Below are 20,219 nucleotides of genomic sequence, written 5' to 3'. Positions count from 1 at the left end.
CCCTGGAACTGGAGTTAAGGACAGGTCTTAGTCGCCATGTGGGTGCTGGGAATTGAACTTGGGTCCTATGTGAGAGCAGTCAGTGCTCTTAACTGCTGAGCCATCTCTCCAGTCCCAATCACAATAATCTTAAAGAAAATAGGAACTTCCACCTGTACTATTTTGCCTGAAAACAAACTTATTTATGTTTTTGGTTGTTAGCTACACTATCCCTCCAGCCCAAACAAACTTATTTAATAGGAAAAATGCACATACAACCAAGGTTACCCTGAACACATAATCTGCTTTATAATGGATGGAGGCAATTTTAAACAATTTTTTGGACATACATACATGAGATAGACACCTCTTCATTTTTGCTTCGTGGGGGTGGAGTAACTTTAGCATTTGTTGTATACTGGGGATAGCAAAGGAGCCAGTTTTCATAGCCTCCCTCTAAAACTAAAGGCTCATTGCGCAGGACAGTTTTGCTTTCCCACTACAAAAGAAGAAATATTATTTTTAAATAATTACTCTCAACAGTAAAAGTCATAAAACACAACAACCCCAAATGCAGAACTGCAACCTTTCAGGCAAGGTTTACCTTTCACATAATGGAGACAAAAAGAAATTCAAAATCCAACATTAAATGAAATAGTAGACATATATAACAATGCCAAGTTTTAAAAATCAAGAAGCAACCCATGATCTTAGGAGAAAAATTAGAATATAAATGAACAAAAGATAAAAATTACTTATAACTCGATTACCCAGAGATAGCACTTTAACACTTCGGATTTCATTCTTAGATAGTCTAAATATGAACACACTACTTTTCAAATTTCATTAAAAAAATTATGTATTATTTTTATTTTTTTATGTGTATGCATGTATTGCCTGCGTGTAGGTAAGTGCATCTGTGTCATGCAATGCCCGTGGAGGACAGAAGAGGCTGTTGGATCCCCTAGAACTGGAGTTACAGACAGTAGTTAGCTGCCATGTGGTGCTGGGATTCGAACTCAGGTCTTCTGCAAGAACAACCAGTGTTCTTAACTGTGCTGAGCCATCTCTCCAGCCCCTCAAATTTCATTTTTAAAAAATATTTTATTTATTATTTTTATGTGTGTGAGTATATTGCTTGCATGTATGTAAATGCACCTGTGTTGTGCAATGCCAACGGAAGTTGGAAGAGGGCAGAGTCCCTGGACCTAGAATTACAGGTTGTTGCTAGCCACCAAATAGGTGCTGGGAATTGAACCTGGGTCTTCTGCAAGAGTAGTCAGTGCTCTTAACTGCTGAGCCATTTCTCCAGCCCCTCCAATTTTAGTTTTACAAAGCAATCAAGCTCTTATTAATCTGCTGCTGCTTTTCTTTTACATGAACATTTCACTAGTATCATTAATAACGATTACTATTCATTTAATACACACACACACACACACACACACACACACACACACACACACACCCCTTCAGCATTTAATCAATCATTTGAACATTTCCTCCCCTCATGCTGGGATAAATAGACATGTGTAAGGATCCTTACACATGCATATATTCTATCACCCTCCTTAGGTAAAATTCCCCAAAATGGAGTTGCTAATCCAAGACACAAGAGCATTTTAGGACTTTCAATATTACATTGTTTATCTTCAAGATGATAACTGAAAATATACCTTTTTGAATTTATTTTAGGATAATTTTTTAGGTCTACAGTTGTTGGTTTAAAAATCTGATACACGATGCCCTTCAAAACAGCTATAGCAAGCACTTACCTAACAGTATGTGAGAATGCTCATTACAAATTTTTATACATTTTTCCTAATGGTGGACATAAAATGGTACCTTTTTAAAATATTTTATCATTTTTATTTTATGTGTGTGACTGTATTGCCTGCCTGTGTGTAAGTGCACCCATGTCACGCAATGCCTGTGGAGGTCAGAAGACGGTGTCGGATTCCCTTGGAACTGGAGTTACAATTGTTAGCTGCTATGTGGGTGCTGGGAATCAAACCTAGGCCTTCTATAAGAGCAGCCAGTGGTCTTAGCTGTTGAGCCAACTCTCCAGGCCTAAAATGGTATCTTATTTCAACTGTCATTTCCCTGTTAGCGAGACTGAAAATCTTTTTTATGTGTGTAGGTGCACAGGCAACCTGTGTGTACATGTGTGTGAGGGACCAGAGGACAACCCTAGCTAATGAGTTGTCTGCTATTTCCTTTGTAGCATATGTACTGGAGAAAACAGTCTTCTCCTATATTTTACTTATGTATGGTAAATTGCTGTATTTATTTTTATTTATTTATTTATGTATGTATTTGGTTATTTATTTGGTTGGTTGGTTGGTGGTTGGTTGTTTTGGCAAGATAAGGACTTACCATGAAGCCCAGACTGACCTTGAATTTGTAATCCTTCTGCTGGGATTACTGGTATACACCACCTCATCTGGCTTCATACTGTTTTTTCATAGTTAAATGTAGTGATCATCCCCTATGGCATCTTGGTTTGGGATTAAGATCAATAAAAAAATACTAATGCTTCCACGCTTACTAATTCAATCTACACAATTATATATTTGAGCCATCTAATCTAAGACATAGATTAGGGATGCACTTCCCGTTACTTACTGGCAACCCAGCTGGCCCACCTCAGTCATTTCACTCCATCTTCTAACAGATTTGCTGTGTGAGTTATACATTAAATGTTCATGTATCTTAGGTTGGATGTTATGAAAGTGCCTCTTTTGTAGGTTACAGACAGTTGAATGCTGGCAGTCTCTTGTTTGTGGATTTATTTCTGTATTCATTTTTGCATGAATTGTTTTAAGGCTTTTAAGACTGTTCTATTAGTAAGGAATGGGAGGGCATGGAAGGGGAGGGAAAATGAGGAGGGATAACCAACACTAAGGGCTTTTAAAACAGTCATATGGAAACTACCACTGTAGAAGCTTACACACACACACACATATATACAAAGAGTTTAAATGTAGGTACCATATAATGGGGGGGGGGTGCACAATGCCCCTACTAGACACTACAGGCTAGCGAATAAAAAGCCCTGGGCCAGAAATGGGAAATTTGAAATTATTGGCCAATAGTGTCCCACAGACATCCCCCCAAACATTACTGGCTATCACCATTGCTCTTGGTTAACCTCCAGAACTTGACAATGAGACCCTTTTGCCGAAGACACTCCATACTTGTGCCATTGAACATGAAGAAATGAAGTTGGTATTGATCTTGAAGGTTCATCCCTACTGGCTGGTTTTCATAGTTCTTAAGGTGCTATGCACGCTACCAGAGGAAAAAAGTAGTCATGAATCTTACCCAATGTGAACCAGTGCAAGCTACCTTACTAGCTGGCCTGGCAAGATATGCCTGCTGGTACAATTGGGGTATGAATGTTATGGGAGTAAGCAAACACTTCTGATTGGATAGGAGGCCAGCTCCACAAGAGGGAGCCCATACCTGGTACCATTATTGGGGCCACAAACCTGTGGCTAGATACGTCATGGACCCTAGGGGAGATCCTACTACTGTTATTCTACTAAAAGGACATAGCATTAAACCAACTCCTAATGACTTACTGTTATATCCACAGATTAGCATATCTCTCAACCTTCATCAGAGAAGCTTCATTTTGCAGTAGATGCAGATTAACACAGAGACACGTAACTGGTCACTATGCAGTGAATAAGAAACTATGGACTAGGGAGCTCTAAACTGTCCCTTCTGTATCATACTCCTCCCCTCAAAGCTCAGTTATAGTCACGGAAGAGGGGACAGAAAGATTGTAAGAGCCAGAGCAGTGGAAAACTACTAGGAAACAGTGCTTTCTGGACACAACTGGACAGCTGCACATGTGACCTCTAAGAGACTGTGACAGCATGCAGAAGACCTGGGTAAGCTGAAGCCTGACAAAATCCCAGCATGGAGATGGGGGTGGACATGAAGTCCCAACCCTAGCTGAGGAGCTGTTGGCACCTGAAAGCTGTTGGGGAAGGAGAGTCAGTTTTCTCTAAGGGTTTGACCCTACAGGGCATGACCCTATACCAAGAGGATTTGGGCAACAGAAATTGGACTTCATGGGCTTAAAAAAGAAAAAGAGGACACAAAGTTGGGGTGAGGTTGAGATGAATTTGAGAGAAGATGGTGGAGATGGAATATGATCAAAACACACTATGAAATTATGAAATAATAAAAATACAGCAGATGAGTTTTAGAGTCCACCACACACGATCACTGGCATTCTGTGTTATCACTGTCTAATAATAAGTTAAACTATTACTTTTAACTCTCTATGAATTTACTCAGTCAAAATAGCACTTATTTTAATTTGCATCCATTTAACCATTTAACCATGAAGCTAACCATTTTTTTAATGGTTAGGCCAACTTGTATGTCCTCTGTTTATGACAATTTATGTCCACTTACTATTTTTTGTAATTTACTTATCTATTGTTTAAAGTCTCTTCAGAGTTTAGAAGATTCATTTACTTATTTGTTTTTTGTTGTGCAGCTGCTCAAATGCGAAGTCTTACATGTTTTAGGCAGTGTTCTACCACTGAGCTATATCCTTAACCTCAGTTTTAGATATTTTTAAAAAAACTGTCATTGGGCCTGGAGAGATGGTTCAGATGTTAAAGAATGCTACTCTTGCAGAGTCCCAGCACCCATATATGCCAGCTCACAACCACCTGTAATTCCAGACTGAAGGGATCTGATGCCCTCCTCTGGCCTCTGCAGGCACATTATTAAAAATAAATCTTAAAAACAAAAATAAAAACCACTGCCATGAGCTAGACACCTTTAATTCTACACTCAGGAGGCTGAGGTAGAAGTACTGTGATTTCAAGACTAGTTTGGGCTAATAGCAAAACTGTCTCATCAAAACAATAGCAAATCTGCCATATTTGTTGCAAAAATTTTTGTCTTCTTTTAAAGTTCTTTAAAATTTTATTTTTGGAGGCTGGAGAGATGGCTCAGTGGTTCAGAACACTGATTGTTCTTACAGAGGACCTGGGTTCGATTCCCAGGCCCCACATGGAGGCTAACAACTGTCTGTAACTCTAGACAGTGCTGGGATTAAAGGTGTGCTTTTCAATCTTATTTCTCACATCTTCCTTATTTTATAAAATCAAATCTATCAGTCTTTCTCCCTTGGTGACTTCATTTTTATGTTTTATAATCTAATTCATAATTAACAAAAAATCCAGATTAATTTACATTTCTGAAAACTTTAATTAATTTAAAAAAAATTTTTTGGGTGTTTTTGAGACAGGGTCTGCCTGTAGCCCCAGCAGGCCTGCCGCCTGCCTCTGCCCCCCAAGTGCTGGGACTAAAGGGGTGCACCACCACACCCGGCTTAATATATTTTATGTAGATCTATTTACCATTTTCTGTTGATTCTCTCCAGTCCCCAAAACAATTTTTTTTTACCTGAATTTTTAAAGAATTCTATAATTGGGGCTGGAGAGATGGCTCAGCAGTTAAGAACACTGACTGTTCTTACAGAAGACCTGGGTTCATATCCCAGCACCCACATGGCAGCTAACAACTATCCGTAACTCCAGTTCCAGGGGATCGGACAGCCTCTTCTGACCTCCGCAGGCATTGCACAACACGGGTGCACTTACCTACATGCAGGCAATACACGCATACACATAAAATAAAAATAATAAAATATTTTTTAAAATTCTATAATCAAAGCAAGAGGGACCTTTGTTCTTAAGGAAAACTAGTCTCCATGATTTCCTAACAACCAGACAAAGCTTGCAGTTACAATAGAGAAACTTACTAACCTTGAAAAGTGCATCTTTCAGACTCCGTAGAGTGGTTCCAAGGAGTAAATCTTTTGCAGAACTAAACCAGTCCAGAAGTACCACATAATCCACATTTCCCCTCTTCTTCCATGTGTCTTTAGAATCATCTGGGAGGTTTGCTTCAATCCAACTAGCAGTGACACTGAAATGCATTAACATTTGCATTGAGTCAAAAGTTGCAAAGTGATTCTGGTGTACTAATGTAAAACACTGCAGTCTGTACTGCAGCATGACAAACTTTTAAGAAGTCTCTTTTCTAGTCAGACTCTTTATAGTTTAAATATATTAACTAGCCTAAATTTAACAGTAATTTCTGCATGTTAGTGATTTTAATTATTATTAGAGAGAGAAAGAAATACTCAATTCTAACCCTTAAAAAAGGTGGGGGATACAGCAAAACCGAAAACAGAGGAAATCACCTGGGTACCTTTCTCAATCAAATATAAACTGGGCAACATCTTGACAGCATTACATGTTTATGTTCACTTGCATCTACACATATATTAACTAAAGAGCAAAATATTTCAGTAACAAGCACACACAGCATTACTATGTGCCAGATGCTGTTCTAAATGCTTTATTCCCATGGATCTCATTGATTCCTCACAACGGTCCAATTCAGGAGGCATTATCCCCACTTTCATGTCATAAAGAAGTTAGTAACTCGCCCAAGCTGATAGCTGGCCGAAACTCAGGCACTGGCTTTCGTCAACTGGAAATCATCAACTATATATTAAGTCATGCTGTTCAGTGCATCTTTCACTCATCTAAAAGCTGAAGTTCTTAACAATGGCTGTCAGGCATGCCCCCCGCCCCCAGTGTCATCCTTTTCTTTAACTGCTGGTCCCCTTCTCTTACTCACTTCAGCCACTATCTGGTGATTCTTGTTTATTCAGGTGTGTTCTTGCCTAAGGGCCTCCTTTCTAGCATCTGTAGTTTGCAATCCTACTTCTGCCTCAATAGGTGCATCACACTCATTTTCTTTATTCAACACTTGCTAATAACTTTTCTGTTACTCCTCCTTAAACTAAATCTTAAAGTCTATCCCAACAGACACACATACTCTCTCTCTCTCTCTCTCTCTCTCTCTCTCTCTCTCTCTCTCTCCAGCATTTACTAACATAGGCACACTATATGTGTGTGTGTGTATATATACATATATATGTTTTTTGTTGTTGTTTGTTTATTTTTGGTCTTTTTTTGAGACAGGGTCTCCCTGTAGCCCCAGCTGGTCTGGAACTCACTATGTAGACCAGGCTGGTCTTGAACTCACAGAGATCCGCCTGCTCTGCCTCCCGAGTACTGGGATTAAAGGTGTGCACCACCACACCCAGCTAATATTTTTAAAAATTGTCTGTCTTTTTTGAAACAGGGTCTTCCTGTAGCCCCAGCAGGACTGTAACTCACTATGGTAACCAGGCTGGCCTTGATCTCACAAAGACCCACCTACCTCTGCCCCCACCAGGTGCTGGGATTAAAAGCCTGCACCACCACACCTGGCATATATTTTAAAGTTTTAGTGTTCTTCTTGTCTATACGATCTGCCTATTCAAATAAGCACTTCTCAAAGGCAACATTTTTTTCTATGTTCACTGGTTTAGCTTCAGCACTTAGAATCACAGTAACTCAGCCTACATGTCAATATTTGCCAAATGACTGAATAATACAGGTTCACTCCTGTAGTAAAAGGTGCCAGTATTCTGAGCAAAGCACTCAGCATTTGGTAGGCATTTTAGTATCTAACTGGTAAACTGGTAAATTGAGCAGAACGGGAAAACTTCTAACCATAAATGGCACTGGATTAAAAAGAAAGCTTAAGTTTGCATAGAACTGGGGAAATAAACAGCAGACCCCAATCATCTGAAGAAATATTGGCAAATGATTACTGCTGGGTGAGGAAGAGCTGATCTTCCTAAAACTAGAGATTCTAGATAGGCTGACTAGACCTCAGCAGATGAGCTTGCACTAAGGAACATTTGGGGACACTAACTTGACACAAGAGGCCTAAACAGAAATGATAGAATGTGTATATAAATTCCATTGCGGGGGAGCTATGAGGGTGCCAGTGGGGAAGGGGGGTAAAGTTGATTAAGATTGAGATGTTTGTATGAATACACAAAAATTCAATAAAAAAACTTAAAACTTAAATTCTGTCCCTAAATAATAATGTTGGTTATTGTGCTTGGCCTATAAAGAATGAGAAAAAATAAAACATGATATTCTTAAGGACCACTTCCAAATCTAGAGATATATTTACCTAAATACTGCTTTCAGGGTTAGCATCCTAAATGTTAAAAATAAAATCCAAGGTCCAATGACCACATCAATACTGCACAAAAAAAACTCAGACAAAGCAAAAATAACTTAGCAAAGCAGATTTTACTTCTGCAAAATGATACCTTGCATGGGCAGTCAGATCCAGCAAACACACACAGGACCCAGAAGCCTGGTGGGCTTTTATTCCTAATGCAACAGAACTGTGTCTTTTGCTCACTGGCAAGGGTCCAATTTCAGTCTTTCCTGGGGCAATGGGAGCAGAGCTCCACCACCCTGGGCCATCAGGCTCAGGAATACATTAGGGCCTTTCCTTAAATAAAAGTCTTACAGGTTATGGTGAGATGAAAAGATTAGAATTCTTTGTTATAAACCAACCAAGTTTTACAGGATTTGAAAGAAAAGACATATGTTTCTTACATAAAGAACATGTTGGGAAATAACAGGATCAAAAAATGTCTCCCAAATTTATTTAAGTCTTTCATGTGTCATCTTCACAATTTGCTACAATTTGCTTCGACCTGTCCTATAATTTTAAATATAATGATTAATAAAATGCAAATTATCATAAATTTATATGTCCTTGTTCTGGATAGCTTTAGTGTCAACTTGACACACCTGGGTAGAGGGAGCCTCAACTGGGGAACTGTCTCCATTGAACTGGCCCGGACCACATCTGTGAGGCATCTTCTGATTGTTGAGTGATGTGGGAGATCTCAGCCCACAGTGGGTGGTGCCACCCCTGGGCAGGTGGGCCTGTCTTGCATAAGAAAGCAGGCTGAGCAGGGACCAGGGGAGTAAAGTAAGCAGCATTCCTCCATGGCCTGTGCTCCAGCTCCTGCCTCCAGTTTCCTGTCCCGAGTTCTACCTTGGACTCCTTGATGAACTGTGACCCCAGAGATGTAAGACAAATAAACCCTTTCCTCTTCAAGTTGGTAGTGGTCAGAGTGTTTTGTCACAGCAATGAAGAAACAAACCAGAACAGTCTTTATATAAATGGAAAAACCACTAAAGTCCAAGTCAAAAAATAAAGATAGGTAGGTAAATTGTGTTGTAGTAACACAAGAAAACACACATAACACCGATAACACACAAACTACAACTACACACAGTAACACACAAACTACACCTGTATATAATAATTGAGCAGACTATCAAAGATATAACAGTGAATATAAGAACGCAGTCATTTACACAAAATAGAAAACAACCAGGAGTGGTGGCACAGTCCACATCCCAGACCGGAGAAGCCACGGTAAGAGGCAAAACTTTAAGGCCAGTCTGGGCCACACAGCAAAACCCTGTGTCTCATAAACACAGTGACCTACCCTGGATTAATAGCTTCTTCAGGAACACTGAGAGAATTTGAGATACATGAATGCTGATAATCTTGTATTCGTCGAGCATCCATTATAATCAAGCTGATGTTTTTATCCATCATCATTGTGTATAGCTCCTTTGCTGTGATTGTTCCTTGGAATTGAGAGACAAGAAACGTCCAGTTTTGTATGCTGGCCTCTTGAAACACAGGAGCAAGCATACATTGTATCACATACTTGCTAAATACCTTACCATTTGTTATCTTTTACACTACCATTAAATATACTTTATCTTACGTTAACATTTTATTTTATTTTATTGGTCTTTTTGAAGCAGGGTCTCCCTGTAGCCCCAGCTGTCCTGGAACTCTCTATATAGAACAGGCTGGCCTTGAACTCAAAGAGAGCCGCCTGCCTCTGCCTCCCAAGTGCTGGGATTAAAGGTGTTCGCCACCATACCCGGCTTTACATTAACATTTATCAAGAAACAAGTATGCCTTGCTTATAAAACAGGCTTGGATTGTATTTCAATGGACTAATTCTTGCCTAGAATGTGCTAGACCCTGGATTTAATTCCCAGCAAGTCCCCAAACCCCAATAAACACTTGGTTGCTAAGGTTATGACTACATCTGGTGTTGGTTCTGCTACTGGTATAAAGGGAAGGAAATTAAAATACATGTCTTATTAAGACAGCAGAAACATTTTCACACACAAAATCTATAGTTCATAGTCTCAAGGACTGGGATGATATGGCTCAGGTGATAGAATGCTTGTCTTAAATGCATGAGTCCATTTATATACGACCCTGCTTTGATCACCAGCACTGCATAAACTGGCATGGTAGTGTACTCAGAAGTAGAGGAGGATGGGAAATTTAAGATCATAAAAAATGGTTAAATAAAAAATTCAAGCTGCCAACCACTGAATAGAGTAAGCATGCTGAAATACCAAGGAATAAACGGACAAAAACTAATACCTGGATAATCAACAACAGCCTCTAGGAAGGCACCTTATTTATACTACATAGTTTATTATAAAAATTACTGTATGGCAATATGATCCATGCACAATTCGCTTTAGTGTTACATGAAATTACATTTAATTTAAACCTTTGCCAAGAGGAAACATTTCTCTAGTGGATGAAGGCAGCTTCCTAACTTGTTGGTAGGCCAGGGATCTGTCTGTAGAGCACCAATATCACCTTATATGGATACATTCAAATTAATGGTTTGGATTTTTTTTCCTAGGGGGGAAAGGACACCTCTTAAATAAATAAGTCTCTAATCTAGAGTCACAATAATAGCCAACACTTAAAATTTACTATGGATTCTGAAAGTTCAAGATATAGTAACTGAAATTAACTATGAAATAGGTTCCCTTTTCAATCCCTATGACAGTTAATATTGAGACTCAACTTGACAGGATCTAAAATCACCTTGGAGATAAGTTTCTAGACATGTCTATGAGGGATTACCTCTCTATCTATGTTAATTGAAGTAGGAAGACCCACTTTAACTGTGAGTGGCACCCTTCCACAAGCTGAGGTCCTACACTAAGTGAAAAGGAGAAACAAGCTGAACACCAACATTCATCTCCCTCTGCTTCCTGACTGCAGATGTAATGTGACCAGCTGCCTCTATGAGGCTCCTGATACCATGTATTCCCTGCTGTCATGGAACTGTCTGCCTTCGTCAGAGTATTTTAGCAAAGGACAGGAAGACACAAAACTAATGCAACCCCACTCGGGAAACTGAGGTAGAGCTTACAGTATCAGATTCAAGATTTCAGAGAGGGAACCAGTATTCAAAATCTGACTTCTGAGAGTTCATCCTCTTAACCACTGTGCTATACTTAACTACTGCATCTAGAAAAGAAAACAAGTAGGGGCTGGAGAGATGGCTTAGCGGTTAACACTGGCTGTTCTTGCAGAAGACCTGTGTTCAAATCCCAGCACCCACATGGGAGATAACAACTGTCCATAACTCCAGTTCCAGGGGATCTGATAGCCTCTTCTGTCCTCCATGGGCATTGCACAACACAGTGCAGTTACCTACATGCAGGCAATACATGCATATATATAAAATTAAAATAGCTGGGCATGGTGGCGCCCACCTTTAATCCCAGCACTCGGGAGGCAGATGTCTGTGAGTTCAAGGCCAGCCTGGTTTACATAGTGAGTTCCAGGCCAGCTGGGGATACAGAGAGATCCTGTCTCAAAAAGACCAAAAAGAAAAAAGAAAACAAGTAAACTATACATTGCCACATTTTATCATGCCAGGCTAAAATTTTCCTTGAAATATTCCTTTAAGAAATACAGAAACTGAGCTGGGCATGGTGGCACACACCTTTAGTCCCAGAACTCAGGAGGCAGAGGCAGGCAGAGCTCTGTGAGTTCAAGGCCAGCCTGGTCTACATAGTGAGTTCCAGGCTAGCTGGGGCTGCAGGGAGACCCTGTCTCAAAAAGACCAAAAACAAAACAAAAAAGCCCCCAAAACTCCTAAGAACTTCAGACTGTCCGCTTGCTCACATACTTACCTTTCCCTGATGTTCCATCCTTTTCATTCTTCTCACCGTTGATCTATTTCATAGGGGAAAAGAGTTTCAATTTTCATATAAAAAATAGACTCAAATTTAGTATCTTACTGCAATGAAAAGGCTAAAAGACTTGGTCTGTGCCAAGTTATGACATTTTGTAGAAACACATGAATAGGGTCTAGCTCAGTGGTAGCTCATTGCCTAGCATCCATGAGACACTGGTTTCCATTCCCAGTACTTCCCCACCCCCCCCGAATACAGATGAATAATGACTTTGCTAGGTTACTTTACTAGGCAGCAGACAGCAGCTAAAATAACTAGCAGCACATCAGAATCATTATACAATTCCTCAAAGTTTTCTCAATCAAGTGTCAAATATAATTTAAAAGAATAAGTTGTTAGAGAAATATAGTATTTAATTAGAAAGCACTTCACACAGTGAAACAATTCTAGCTATCCTATCAGTATCTTCCACTATAAAATCTATAGGAAAGAGAGGTTGCAGTATACCACTTTCATATTTACATTTTCTAACCAAAACAGTATGAGATAACTCTGTAAGATGCCTATTCATTTACAGATGGGAAAACCAAGGATCCACTTGAACCTATGAATCAATGCTAGTACCACACACGTTATGTATATCACACACCCCCAAATACGATATGAGATACACAGTAGCATTTATAGAGAATTTGTGTCATAAAACAGAACTTGAGCCTGACCTCACACTGCAGGAAGTAAAGAAAATATGACAGAAAAACAAGTGAAATGACACAAGGGGGGAGCCATTGTACAAATGTAAAACATTTCACTTTCTATTATTAAATAAAGTGCATGGAATGGAAATTCAGAGAAAGAGAATCTCAAATGAAGATTATTTTAGGATCTTAAAGGATCTAATAGCCACAAGGTACTCATGTTGTTTGGATCATGAGTCAACAAATCAACTTGAGAAAAAAAATCATTTTAAGACAAGCAGGGTATCAGATTATAGCATAATAGCCAGAATTTGCTTTGAAATACCCAAGCAAAAGAAAAAGTGCAGTAGACAAATAAAAAGTGCAGTAAGATGTTAGTTAACTATTACAGCTGGTGGTAGGGCTTAACAGTATTTTCTTTCCAAAATAAAAAGGCAAAAGTTAAATTAACAAAGGGAGTTGGAAATGTAGCTCAGCTGGTAAAACGCTTGTTCAGCACTACGTAAACTGAGTGTGGTGACACCGGTCTATAATCCCCAGTACTTGGGAAGTAGAAGCAGGGGGATCAGGAGTTCAAGGCCAGCCTTGGCTACATACTGAGATTGAGGTCAGCATGGGCTATATGCGACTCTTTTTTTTTTTTTAATTAAAAAAAGACTGATCACTTTTGAAAAGGAACAGTTTTTGACCTATCAATAAACATCTCCCTGTTAGTATTATTTATCTATATTGTGAAGGTTTTGTTTGTTTTATTTTTTGGTCTTTTTGAAGTAGGGTCTCCCTGAAGCCCCAGCTGGCCTGGAACTCACTATGTAGACCAGGCTGGCCTTGAACTCACAGAGATCCTTCTGCCTCTGCCTCCCAAGTGCTGGGATTAAAGGCATGTGTCACTATGCCTGGCTCCTATATTGTAAGTTCTAAGAATGAAAGATCAGATTTCTTTACCTCTTTACAGAGTGCTAACAAAAAAAAAAAACTCCAAATGAAAAAAAATGATGATGATCCACATACAAATGATAGCAGAAAGCTACAAAATACTTAGGAAATTCACAAGACATCAGAGCAATCAGAGGAGAAAAAATTTCAATTACTCAGGAATACAGAAGAACTTGTATTTTAGGAAGAATAGTTTCTGAGGAAGTAAAGGAAGGGAGACACAGTGATAGTTGACAGGTATAGACAGTCACAGGTGGCTTTTGACAAATAGATGATACAGATGCTGAAAAGGATACCAGTAGTAGCTAAACAAAATGGAGAGTGACAGACAGGGGAAGGGGAACCTGGGGTAGAGAGAGGAGGAAAAAAAACAAGTATAAGTGAATGAAGCTCCAGAAACAAAACACTGGGTGGAACTAACTGGAGTAAGAAATGAAATCCTTCTCTCTCTCTTTTTTAAACTTAAGTTTTATTTATTCATTTTTATTTTATGTATATGAGGGTTTGGCATGCATGTATGTATGTGCACTCCTGTCATGCAATGCCTGTGGAGGCCAGAAGAGGGAGTCAGATCCCCTGGAACTGGAGTTACAGATGGTTGTTAGCCACCATGTGGGTGCTGGGAACTAAACCCAGCATTCAACTCTTGCTCTGTAAAAGCAGCCAGTGCTCTTAACTGCTGAGCCTCTCTCCAGCCCCCAAATCCTTCTCTTAATGTAAATTTCATTATGAGAAAATGAAACCTTCAGATCTATTTTAAGACCATCACTTCACAAATGAGGAAATTGTATCCAAGAATTGTTAGGCAAGCCTTGACACAGACCCAGAACTAAGATGTACTGAAAAATCAAATGTTCTATCACTTCATTAAGCTTACAACACTGCCAAAAAATGTAACTGATGGACAGAACAGTACTGCCATGAAGTTTACAGAAAAACCTGGAATCAACTGAAGCAGGAACATTTAATATTCTGACTAAATGTGAAATTTTACCCCCGTTGCCTAGAAAAACTTTACAGTGGCACCTCAACTTCTCATAAGCAAGCCATCTGGCAAACAGAACAATGTTTACTTCCACAATAAACTGGAAATACCCTTTGGGTTTTGTTTTGGGAATCCAGTACATTCTCCAAAGAGCTTTTGGCCCCGGAACCACCATCCTCTCTTCCTGCTGCTTCCTGCCTCTTCTGCTGCTGCAGCTCTTCCTCCTGTCTGTCCTTTTCTTCAAGTTTTTTCCGAACTTCAGCTTCTTCATATCTAGTTGGAAAAGAGGTCAAGATGTGTTTTATTGGCATGATAGAGAAGTTTAAGAAGTTGTTTCAAATACCCAGCATCCTGCCTTTCATGTTCTTTACAGCGTTAGCCTATCTCCCTTCAACTGAAAAGTCATTCTGCTAGAGTTCTATTACAAATCTCAACTCACACATCTGCCCTCAGAGGCCCACCTTTCCACTAGCCACCACACCAACTGTGCTGCTTGGGGACTATGTGGAGTCCTGCCACCCACATCCCAGTTAGGGATACCCAGGCAGTCTGCCTGCATATCAGCTACCTCACTTACCTGGTTTGTCCTGGGACCTCATGGTCTTTTTTGTCACCCCCTCCCTCCAACCCCAGTAGACTGACCAAACCAGTTGCCACCCTATTCAATTCCACCTGAAGACATTGTGGTGTACTGTGCCCAGCTTCCAGGAGTACCACATATTCCTACTGTGACCTGAGTGCCTGCAATCACAGACTACCTGTAGAAACTGGTGAGCCTTCCAGACTTTTTTTTGGTCTTTTTTTGAGACAGGGTCTCCCTGTAGCCCAAGCTGTCCTGGAACTTGCTATGTAGACCAGGCTGCCCTCGAACTTACAGAGATCAGCCTGCCTCTGCCTCCCGAGTGCTGGGATTAAAGGTGTGAGTGACCACACCCAGCTTCCCTCCACAGACTTCTAAAGGTCAGCACTGAGAATCTTCTGACCCTACAGAAGATTTGCTATGGGCCTCAGAAGTGTCCCCATTGCTAGCTATGCAGGAACACACTTTTCTTTTTCACACTTTTATCTGCATTTATTTTATGCTCAATTTATTCCTGTGCCATAAGTTTCTTCTGGGATATCTTTTTCTTTTGTGCAACAGGAAGACACTTCTAACAGCCCACTGACACATCAACACAGAGCAGCCAGTGCTTTTTTTTTGATTGATTTTTGTGTGTGTGTGTATTTCATACAGAACACCCCAAACAATCTTAATGTAAACCCCCATCCCAAATGGCACCCTCCCATAGCCTCCCCTGCCACTGGAGCCCATATACTCTGTCATCCCTGTTACTATCCACTGTGTTGTCAGTGCCCCCAGCTATTCCCCAGTGCAAGTCCATCCACTGAGGTCTAGTCAGCCTATCTAGAGTCCCTTGTTTTAGGAAGATCAGGTCTTCATCGAGCAGCAATCAGTTGCCTGCACAGGTCTTCTGCATGCTGTCACAGCCTTCTTAGAGGTCACATGTGCAGCTGTCCAGTAGTGTCCAGAAAACAGTTTCCTAATAGTCGTCCACTGCCTCTGGCTCTTGCAATCCCTTAGAGGACAGGTGAAGGCCTGTAACACCTTAAACTGGAGTTATAGACAGTTGTAAGCTACCATGTGGGTGCTGGGAACCAAACCTGGGGCCTCTGCAAGAGCAACCAGTGATCTTAACCTCTGAACCATCTCTTCAGCCCCTAGTTGGGAGATTTTAAGTTACTGCTTTATTGGTTGCTGTGGTTCTACTTAAATTATTTGCTTCTCCTTGATTTAATTCTTAGGTCATATATATCTAAAAATTTGTACATTTCTTTTAGACTTTCCTCTTTACTGGAATATAGAATTTTTTTTAAAGTATGTCCTTAAGATTTGTTGTAATGTTTCCCTTTTCATGTCTGACTTTATCAATTAGTGTCCTCTTTCATTTGGTTAATTTGGCTAAAGGTTTACTAGTCTTGTTATCTTTTCAAATTGATTCTTTGTATTGTTTTTTTTTCATTTCCATTTCATTAATTTCAGCCCTGATTTTGATTATCTCTTCCTATCTACTGTTTTTTGGATATTGTTTGCTCTTACTTTTCAAGGCCTTCGGGTCCATCATTGAGTTCATAATATGAAATGTCTAATTTTGGATGTAGGCCCTTAGTGCTGTAAACTTTCCTCTTGGACTGCCTTCATTGTGTCCCATAGATTTTGGTGTGTTATGTTTTCAGTTTCATTCGATTCTAAGAATTTTTAAATTTCCTTATTGATTTCTCCCTTGAACCAATTTTTATTCAATGGTGTGTTTAGTCTCCATTAGTTTGTGTTCTTTCTGTCCTTTTTGTTGCTGCTATAATTTTGCTTTATTCCATTGTGGTCAGGTAGAATGCAGGATCTTACTTCAGTTTCCCTGAATTTGTTGAGAGATGCTCAGCAGTTAAGAGAACTGACTGCTCTTGCAGTGGACCTGGGTTCGATTCCCAGCACCCACATGGCAGCTACAAACCATCCTTAACTCCAGTTCCAGGGGAATCTAAAACCCTCTTCTGACCTCTGTGGCACTGCATGACACGGGTACATTCACATACACGCAAGCAATACACTCATACACATGAAATAAAAATAATAAATAAAATATTTTTTAAAAAAAGATTTCTAGATAAACGAAAAGAAAGAATTTGTTCCCAACAGACTCAGACTACCAGGAATGCTAAAGTTCTTCAGACTAAAGGACATGATTTAGATAGAAGCTTGTCCTAAGAGTAATGGAGAGTGCCAAAAATGGTAATGAGAAAGGCAATTTTTAAAAAACATTTATGCCCACACAGTGGCTAAGCCTGATTAGTTCATTTCTCAACCCTCATCAACAAAGCTTATTCTTTTTAAAAAATATTTTATTTATTATTTTTTTGTGTCTGAGTATACTGCCTGCATGTATGTAAGTGTACCCGTGTCATGCAATGCCTATGGAGGTCAGAAAGGGGCATTGGATTCCTCTGGACCTGGATCTACAGCTGGTTGTCAGCCACCATGTGGGTGCTGGGAATTGAACCCTGGTCCTCTGTAAGAGCAGCCAATGCTCTTAACTGCTGAGCTATCTCTCCAGCCCCAGAGAAGCTTCTTGCAATAAAAGGCAATTAATACACAGCCCATAGCTGGTCAACGTGTAAAGAATGAGACTGTGGAGTGTTCAAATCTATATCACATCCCTCCCACCAAGGCTCAGGGATCTTTGAGGAAGAAGAGAGAGAGAGATTTTAAGAGCCAGAAATGGGGGTGACTACAAGGCAACAGTGCTTTACAGACAGCAAGGCAGTTGTCTCACAGCAGCTGTGTCAGAATGCACAAAAACTGCTCAAGCTCAAGCTAGACACAATCCAAGCATGGAGAGGGGAGGTGGGCACAAAGTCCACACACCTAGCTAAGGAACTATTGGCATATGACAGCTGCTAAGAGAGTCTGAAGAGTCAGTTTTCTTTAAGGGTGTGGCCCCTGATAGGTTAAGCACATTTCAGGGCATATACCACACACACTCAAGAGTATTTGGATGACATAAATTAGACTCAATGGGGGGGGGGGTGAAGTTGGGTGGATAGGGAAGTGGGGGTGGATCCGGGAAGAGTTGGCAGAAGAGGATTATGATCAAAGTACACTGTATAGGGCTGGATGGAGAGATGCCTCTGTGATTCAGAGCATTGGCTGCTCCTGTAGAGGACCCAGGTTCAATTCCCAGCACCCACATGGCAGCTACCAACTGTAACTCCAGTTCAGGAGATCAGATGCCTTCTTCTGGTCTTTGCAGGCACTGCATGCACATGATACACTTACATGCAGGCAAAATACTCATACACGTAAAATAAAATACATAATACACATATACATGTGTACCCATTATATATTTTTATAGTAGGAAATGTCCAACTGGGCATGGTGGCCACACCTTTAATCCCAGCACTCAGGAGGCAGAGATAGATGGATCTCTGTGATTTTGAGGCCAGCCTGGTCTACATAGGGAGTGCCAGGCCAGCTGGGGCTATAGGCAGACCCTGTCTCAAAAAGACCAAAAAACCAGTAAGAACTGTCAAGGATTAGGGATGCAGCTCAGTGGCAGAATGCTGGCCTAACATGTTTGAGCCCTTAGGTTCATTCCCCAGTACCACCAAAAGAAAACAAAAGACAGTCTTTTTTTTTTTTTTAAATTATTTTTTATGACAGTCTTTTATTTGAAAGTAGAAATGAAGAAATTTCAAGATTCACTTTTTTCTACTATCTCTAAAATACACCTTTACCCCTACTTGCCACCTGATCTATGTCCACAGTGAACTCTGTAAATCTATCTACACAGAGCTGGTATTATTCCCACTTCGGAGCTTCGGTTAGAAACCCCAAGTGAGATGAAGGCTTGCTCTCCATCTGACACCGATTTTTATTTCCTTTACCTGCCTCTCCAATCCCTTTAACTAGGATCCTAACACCCCTGGACTTGGTCAAATTAAATCTAAGCAAGCATAAGATTTTTCTTTCCCTTTTACTACAAAAGTAGACTATTTATGGCAAATAAACACTTTAAAAAATTTTTATTATTTTTGTTTTATGTGTATGAGTGTATTGCCTGCATGTATATGAGTGCACCTGTGTCGTGCAATGCCTCAGAGGTCAGAAGAGGGCTTTGGATTCCCCTGGAACTGGAGTTAAGGACAGTGTGTAGCCACCATGTGGGTGCTGGGAATCAAACCTGGGTCCTCCGTAAGAGCAGTCAGTGCTCTTAATCCCTGAGCCATCTCTCCAGCCCCCGGCAAATAAACATTTAAAACAGAAAACTTATCAATATTTGAAATAGAAAATTTATCAACATTTCAGCTGCCTGGACTGAATCATTTTTGTTCTTTGTCAGAGGTAGAGGGCTTGTCTGACATGAATAAGGTCCTGTATTTGATCCCTAGCCCCACAACAGTAACAAATACACATTTCAAGGTTTACTTTAAGAAGAGTAGTTCAGCTGTGGGCATGTGCATATGATCAGCATTCATGAGCCTCAGAAAAGAGGATCATAAGTTGAGGCCACTAGGGGTTACAAAGTGAGACCCTAAATCAAAAACAAAAACAAAACAAAAAGCACCCTGAAAACTACTTGTAATGATACATTCTCCCTGAAAAAAATTCAAATCCATGTAGAAATGTCAGCCTGGTTAAAGGGTCTACTTTCCCTCTTCTATGTTTTAACTGCCTCATAATCTCTCGGTTTGCCCCATAAGTTGAGGCCACTAGGGGTTACAAAGTGAGACCCTAAATCAAAAACAAAAACAAAACAAAAAGCACCCTGAAAACTACTTGTAATGATACATTCTCCCTGAAAAAAATTCAAATCCATGTAGAAATGTCAGCCTGGTTAAAGGGTCTACTTTCCCTCTTCTATGTTTTAACTGCCTCATAATCTCTCGGTTTGCCCTTTCCCATTGTGCTGGATAGCTTTAGTGTCAACTTGACACACCTGGGTTGAGGGAGCCTCAATCGGGAAATTGCCTCTATTGGACTGGCCTGTGGCCATGCCGAAAGGGCATCTTCTTGATGAGTGATGTGGGAGGGCCCAGCCCACTGTGGGTGGTGCCACCCCTGGGCAGGTGGGCCTGTGTTGCATAAGAAAGCAGGCTGAGCAGGGGCCAGGA

General features: G+C 40.3%; 1 protein-coding gene across 2 annotated transcripts in view; it reads right to left on the bottom strand.

Moving 5' to 3' along the window:
- Positions 1 to 20,219, bottom strand: part of Usp8 (ubiquitin specific peptidase 8) — a 77,023-nt gene that overhangs the window by 31,224 nt on the left and 25,580 nt on the right. For both annotated transcript variants that reach the window (XM_008831802.3, XM_029562956.1), the window contains 5 exons: positions 14,660 to 14,822; positions 11,928 to 11,970; positions 9,401 to 9,545; positions 5,778 to 5,940; positions 334 to 478 (listed from right to left, as the gene is read on the bottom strand). In XM_008831802.3, coding sequence (XP_008830024.1) covers positions 334 to 478; positions 5,778 to 5,940; positions 9,401 to 9,545; positions 11,928 to 11,970; positions 14,660 to 14,822 — 659 coding nt within the window. The remainder of the gene's footprint in view (positions 1 to 333; positions 479 to 5,777; positions 5,941 to 9,400; positions 9,546 to 11,927; positions 11,971 to 14,659; positions 14,823 to 20,219) is intronic.

The sequence above is a fragment of the Nannospalax galili genome, unplaced genomic scaffold (genome assembly GCF_000622305.1).
Source record: "Nannospalax galili isolate Female #2095 unplaced genomic scaffold, S.galili_v1.0 scaffold735, whole genome shotgun sequence".
Lineage (NCBI taxonomy): Eukaryota > Metazoa > Chordata > Mammalia > Rodentia > Spalacidae > Nannospalax > Nannospalax galili.
The sequence above is the reverse complement of the archived record's forward strand: the minus strand, read 5'-3'. Positions and strand labels throughout refer to the sequence as shown.